This window comes from Eimeria tenella, genomic scaffold (assembly GCF_000499545.2).
Source record: "Eimeria tenella Houghton genomic scaffold, Eth_scaff515, whole genome shotgun sequence".
Lineage (NCBI taxonomy): Eukaryota > Apicomplexa > Conoidasida > Eucoccidiorida > Eimeriidae > Eimeria > Eimeria tenella.
The window spans coordinates 1-6,932 of NW_013545654.1; the positions used below are offsets into that span (position 1 = coordinate 1).

General features: G+C 52.5%; 1 protein-coding gene across 1 annotated transcript; it reads right to left on the bottom strand.

Annotated features, from left to right (window-relative positions):
• Nucleotides 1–3,255: 3,255 nt before the first annotated feature.
• ETH_00032500 (uncharacterized protein) lies at nucleotides 3,256–6,770 on the bottom strand (the record flags this gene model as incomplete). The annotated part of the gene is made up of 9 exons (XM_013380330.1): nucleotides 3,256–3,360; nucleotides 3,739–3,897; nucleotides 4,032–4,138; nucleotides 4,449–4,719; nucleotides 5,094–5,354; nucleotides 5,703–5,819; nucleotides 6,028–6,195; nucleotides 6,400–6,603; nucleotides 6,654–6,770. The coding sequence occupies 9 exons, from the start codon at nucleotides 6,768–6,770 to the stop codon at nucleotides 3,256–3,258; spliced, it is 1,509 nt and encodes a 502-aa protein (XP_013235784.1).
• Nucleotides 6,771–6,932: the final 162 nt, after the last annotated feature.

Consider the following 6,932-nt stretch of genomic DNA (forward strand, 5'->3'; position numbering starts at 1 on the left):
GCTGCTGCTGCTGCTCCCGCTGCAGTTGGGGAGCTGGGCTGGTCTTTGGGTGTCCCTTTCGCCGCAGCAGCAGCTTGTTCCTGCCGGTGCCGCTGCTGCTGCTGCTGCTGCTGCTGCTGTCGCTGCTGCTGCTGCTTTGCGTCAGCAGCGGCTTGATCCGCTGCTACTGGCGGGTTTGCTGCTGCTGCTGCGGGACACAGCAGCACTTTTGCCGCTATCTTCTGCTGCTCATGAATCAAAGGAATTAAATTTAAATGTTTTGTTGCCAAAACTGCAGCAGCTTCTTTTGAAGAAGCAGCAGGTTCTATTAGCTGCACCTGCAGCCCGCGGCTAACCTCGTCCAGGGTCTGCGCAGCTGCAGCAGCAGCAGCAGTAGCAGCAGCAGCAGCAGCAGCAGCAGCAGAGATACGAAGCCTTACGGTCGAGTAAAATAGACTGGTGGTAAGGACTTGGGAAGAAGCAGAGAGTGCCCCACAGGGCTCCCGTAAACCCTAAACCCTAAACCCTTAACTTGAAACCCTAAACCCTAAACCCTAAACCCTAAACCCTAAACCCTGCCCACAAACGTTGAGAGAGACTCTGTTAATGTTCAACTCCAGGGGCTCAGCACTTAAAGGGCTGCTCTCCAGAACTTCTGTGAAAAGACCTGCTGCTGCACAGCAGCAAAAAGCAGACAAGATTTGCTGCTGTGCTGCAGCAGCATAGGAGACAGCATTTGCTGCTGTGCTGCAGGACGAGAGAGGACAAGATTTGGTACTGTGCTGCAGCACGAGGGGAGACAGGATCTGCTGCTGTGCTGCTGCACGAGGTGAGACAAGATCTGCTGCTGTGCTGCAGCAAAAGAGCAGAGGGGCTTGCTGCTGTGCTGCAGCAGCAGCTGACATATGGGGTGTATTGCTGCTGCTGCAGTTTGAGATTAAAGGAAAGCCTCAGTGAAGCAGCTAACGGCTGTCACAAAAACGTGTATAACAGCAGCAGCAGCAGCAACAGCAGCAGCAGCAGCAGCAGCAGCAGCAACAGCAGCAGCAGCAACAGCAGCAGCAGCAACAGCAGCAGCAGCAGGAGTGTCTCCACACCAGAAAGCTGAAGTCGCGCTGACTCCGGAGGGACCCCAGATACGAGCCGCACCTACAGTAGAAAGCAGAAGTCGATTCTGCAAAAGAGTTTAGGGTTTAGCGTTTGGGGTTTAGGGTTTAGGGTTTAGGGTTTAGGGGAGCCCATGGTCTAGGCACTGTGAGCGTCCGATCCTTCGCCCTTAAATTCAGCGATGGATCCCTCTACGGGGTAGGATTAGTGTTTAGGGTTTAGGGTTTAGGGTTTAGGGTTTAGGGGGATGGCTGACGTGAAAAAGAAGCTCTATAGCCCCCCCCTCCATTCTCCTTCTTTATTAAACGCATGCAGAAGGCGCATGCATGCATGCATGCATTCATTTGGGGCTTTTCTTGCTTCTGCTGTAGCTCTGGTTCACAGCCAATGAAGGCAGGTTTAGGGTTTAGGGTTTAGGGTTTAGGGTTTAGGGTTTCGTTCAAGTAGGCAGGCGCGCGAGCCAACATGAAGTAGATCTGCGCACATTACTGGACAAGTCGAAGATGCAAAACGAAAACTGAAACCCTTAACCCTAAACCCTAAACCCTAAACCCTAAACCCTGATTCTCAAACCCTACACACGGGAGGGAAGGAAGGCGCGGTGACCCGGGGGGCCCCCAGGGTCACTCAGTTGGCGGTTTTGGAATAAATTTCTGTTTTTTGGATTTCAAATAAAATAAAAATAAAATTAATTTTAAAAATTGAATTTTATTCTTTTAATTTTATATTTAAAGCTGCTGCTGCAGCCACAAACTGCTGCGGCCCCGGCCAGGCGTGCATGCAGCAGATGAGCAGTGAGCAAAACCCTTCAGATCTCGCCTCTTTTTTGGATTAAAAGTGTTTTATTTTCTTTTATTTATTTAGTTCCTTATTTATTTATTACTTTTTATTATTTTATTCATTTTAACTCTTCAGGCGGGCATTGTTGTGGGCGAAGTGTGCTGCTGCTGGGGTCACCCCTGGGCGGCGGCAGCCGACCGAGATCCTTCAAGTTTCAAGTTGCGGCAAACTCGTTGAATTAATTTTTAAAAAGCATTATTTAATGAAAATAATTAAATATTTTTATTATTAAACAAATATAAACGAAAAATAAAGCAATTTGATCCTCATTAAGGGCTCTAATGTGCAACAACATGCGCCTTTGGCTGCGCTAGTCCGCCCCACTTCGAAACAAAGCCATAAATAAGATTTCCAGCCGCTCAAACAGCCCCAATAAATTAACATGCATGCACTTGCATGCGCTTGCATGCATTTGCATGCGCTCGTCTGTGTGCTGACGCTGCGCGAGTCGGCAGCAGGTGTACATACACCCCAGAAAAAGCCCTAACTGTCTAGACACCCCTGAGGCCGCATGCATGCACACTTGCATGCAAACGAATGCCCCAACAATTGCTGCAGCTGCTGCTGCTGCTGTGCGAGAAAGACGGGAAATAAGAGTTGTTATTCGTTTTGAATTTGGGGTGTATGTACACCCGAGAGGCCCTCGGAGCTGCCGATTGTCCGCTCTACTTAAGCCTCGAAAAGAACCGAAACAAAACTGCAGCAGCAGCAGCAGCAGCTGCTGCTGCTGCTGCTGCTGCTGTTCCGCGCTGCAAAGTGTCCACTGCATGCAAGCCTCTCTTTCAGGTGTATGTACACCTGAAAAGAAGAAGCCGCCCCAGCTGCTGCCTTTTGCTGCTGCTGCATGCAGCAGCAGCAAAAGGACAAACTGCAGGGCAGCTCCCTCCAGTTGGCATTTATTTTCAATTTGTTTCTAATTCAATTTCAATTTATTATTTTAGAATAAAGCAGCACATCTTCCCCACCAATCGCAACGGAAAAAGCCCCTGGCAGCTGCTGCTGCTGCTGCTGCATGCATGCAGCACTGCATGCATGCACCTTTGCATGCATGCAGCATGCATCTTTGCATGCATGCATCTTTGCATGCATGCAGCTTTGCATGCATGCAGCTTTGAATGCATGCATCTTTGAATGCATGCATCTTTGCATGCATGTAGCTAAACAAGGCAAGGAAAGCTGCAGTAAAAGCCAGCAGCAGCAGCGCGAGCTGGCGGCTGCAGTGTCTGTACACCGCAGCGCCCGCCACAGCTGCATGCGGTTGCATGCAGGCGAAACGCATGCAGTTCATTTTATTTCTTTATGTTTCATTTTATTCCTTTTTCTTTTTATTTATAATTTCTGAATGCAATTCTTTATGCTTTTCACCACTGTTAGCTGCTCCGCCTTCACTCTGCTGTTTATCCACTCCGGCACACCGGCCGTCTTCAAGTCAGCCTGCAGCAGCAGCAGCAGCAGCAGCAGTGGTTGCAGCAGCAGCAGCAGCAAGTGCAGTAGCAGCACGAATCAAACAGCAGCAGCAGTCGCAGTGGCGGCAGCGCCACAGCAAGAATCGTAGCAGCATTAGCAGCGGCAGCAGCAGCAGCAGCGACTGCAGCAGCGGCTGCAGCGCGCCTGCTGCAACAGCAGGCGATCTGCCGCCGCAGCAGCGCAGCAGACTAGGCAGCGCAGCAGCACAGAGCCCGCTGCAGCAGGCGGCAGCCCAGAGCCCGCTGCAGCAGGCAGCAGCCCAGAACCCGCTGCAGCAGCAGAGCCCGCTGCAGCAGCACCAGAGCCCGCTGCAGCAGGCAGCAAGCAGCAGCAAAAAGCCCCGACCTGGACGCAGAAGCTCAGCAGCACATCTCCGTTTTGCTGCCGCTGCAGGTCATAGCCAGCCAGCTGCAGCACGCCGCGGACTAAGTCGGGGACTTGGCCTTCAATTGGCTCTTTCCAGTCCACAGACTCGCAGCACAAAATTGTCCTGTCTTCGCTCACCTGCAGCAAACAGCAGCACGCTGCAGCACAGCCTCAGCAGCAGCAGCAGCAGCAGCAGCAGCAGCAGCAGCAGCAAAAGCAGCAGCAGGAGCAGCAGCAGGAGCAGGAGCAGGAGCTGCAGCGTCTTGAATTACTTTTACGCTCCAGCAGGCAATGACAAAATCTCTTCCCGAAAAGCCCCACTGGCCTTTGAAGGATTGGTAGACGAGGGAAAAGTCTCCGTCGTTCGCAATGGTGAAGACTGAGGCCGCAAAAAGGGAAATAAAGGAATAAACACGGCAAATCAGGAAATAAAAACAACAAATAAACAAATAAAACAATAAATAAACTCATTTAGAAACAAAAAGTTAAAAAAAAATGAAAAAAAACAAGAACGGAAAAAATCGAAAAATTCAACAGAGCGCATGCGCCACCGCGGGGTGTACAGACACCTGAAAAATCAGCGTTCGCGGGTTTTGCAAATTTGGGTTTTTTTGTTCATTTTTTTTCGTTTTGTGGAATTAAAACGTCGGAAATGAAGAAATTAAATGTTTAGTTGCGTTAGAAGTGACCTTTGTTGGAAGAAGAGTCGAATTTCATTTTGTTTTCGGGAGTGGAGAGGAAGTCGATGCAGCGCTGCAGCGGGACTGCGCCTAAGTTGATGCGCCCCACGCCCAGCAGCGGCGGCTGCTCTGCTGCAGCAACTTGCTGCTGCGCAGCAACTTTGAATCTGTAGCGATCACTTTTGAAAGTTTCGAAGCCCCGCCCGCCGGTGCGTTGGAAGCAGCTGCTGTCTTCCAGGTGGTCCACAATCCACTGCACCTCCGCGCCTATCGCCTTGCCCTGCCCGCAGCAGCAGCAGCAGCAGCAGCAGCAGGGCAGCAGCAGCAGAATCGCAGCAGCAGCAGCCACAGAAGCAGCAGCAGCGGAACACCAGCAGCGGCCGAAACAGAAGCAGCAGAGATGCATGCAGCTCTGCAACGGGGGACGTAAAAGGGACGCCTGCTGCTGCTGCTGCTGCTGCTGCTGCTGCTGTCATCACTCGCCGCGCAGAAACTGGCAGCAAAGTGCACGTAATGCGCTGTACAGACAGCTGAAGGCCCCTTTTTCACAAAAGCATTTTAAAAGGTTTAATTTATAAACTTAAAATATTTTAACTAAACTTTAAACATATTAAAATTATTTTCTAAAAATTAAGTTCTTTATTTCATGCGAACCCTGGATTTGAATCTGTGCCAGGCCGGCAGCGGCTGCTCCGGCTTCTGCTCCTCTTCCTGCTGCTGCTGCTGCTGCTGCTCCTGCTGCTGCTGCCGATCTTGGTGCTGTTCTTGTTGCTGCTGTTTCTTCTCCGTTTGCTGCTGCCCTTGCTGCTGCTGCTGCTGCTGCTGCTGCGCCTCCTCCCCCTCTAGCGGCTTCGCGGGCGAGGGAGCTGTAGAGGCAGAGCCTTCCGAGTCTGCTGCTGCTTCAGGGCCTCCATCCTGCGAAGCAGCAGCAGCAGCAGCAGCAGCAGCAGCATGAGCAGCAGCAGCAGCAGCATGCACAAGACAAGCACGCATGCATGCACGCAGGCAGCAGCAGCTAGCCGCTCTGCACAGACACCCCAGCAGCCCCTCTAAACAACAATGCATGCATGCATGCATGCATGCATGCGTGCGCAGCAAAATAAACAACTAATAGCCACATGCATACATACATGCATGCACGTGCAGCAAAAGAAACGCAACTACCAGCCGCATGCACAACAACGCATGCACAACAATGCATGCGTGCACGCATGCATGCATGCATGCACGCATGCATGCATGCATGCATGCATGCAGACGCACGCAGAGTCCCGGGGGCGGTCCGGAAATTCTTTTGAAGACGCGGACAGCAGAGACTTCTCCAGGAAGACCTTCTTTGCGCAAAGTCACGCGGTACCACAGCGCGTCAGTCTCCATGCCCTGCAGCAGCAGCAGCAGCAGCAGCAGCAGCAGCAGCGGCGGGGTTTATTTGGCTGCATGCATGGATGCATGCATGCGTGCATGCATGCGTTTCACTTGAGTCTACTTTGCTGCAGCAAACAGCCGCAGGCTGCAGCAGAAGCGCCCCTGCGCGCCCGCTGCTGCCGCTGCTGCTGCTGCTGCTGCTGCTGCTGCTGCTGCTGCTCACGTGTCCGTCGGGTTTGATCTCGCGAGTCTCGAAAAGAGTGGCTTGCTGCGCTGCATTTCTTTGAATTGTTTTCAAAACATTTCCTTCCAGTTTGCTGCTGCTGCTCCAGGCCCCCACGTCTTCGTCTTCAGCCTCCACTGCAGCGCCACCCAGGTTCAGCCGCACCGTCTGCACGCAAACCCTAAACCCTAAACCCTAAACCCTAAACCCTAAACCCTGAACCGTAGACCCTAAACCCTAGGTGTCACGCGCTAGACCCTCCGTCGGGGCCGCGAGTTCGCAGCTCAAAACCCCAACCCCAAACCCAAGCCCCAAACCCTAAACCCCAACGCCAACCCCAAACCCTAAACCCTAAACCCTAAACCCTCGTGCCTTGGAGACTCCTGCAGTGAGGGTGGTGGTGATGGCGAACTCGGGAACTCCGTGTTTGTCTTCGAGAGAATACTCTATTTTAGGGTTTAGGGTTTCGACAGCACTTCGAATAAACCACGGAACCCCCAAATGCTCAGTAATGGGGGACATGCTGCTGCTGCGGCTGCGGTCGAAGGCCCACACGCCCAGAAACCGGTGAATCACCTGCAAAAACCCTAAAGCCTAAACCCTAAACCCTAAACCCTAAACCCTACACGCTTGTCTAGGGTTTTGGGCAAGTTCTCCGTGGGAGGCGCCACAGCCCCCGCCAGCATCAAACCCCTGGGGCCTTCGCGCTTCAGCACTTCGTCAATGTACTGCTCCATCGCCATGTCCTGCGCCCAAACCCTAAACCCTAAACCCTAAACCCTCGGCACATGCTAGCTCTGCACGAAAAACACAGCTTTCAGGAATCGCAGCGCCAGGGCCGCCGCCGTCGCCGCAGCCCACCCCCAGAACCCCAAACCCCAAACCCTAAACCCTAAACCCTAAAC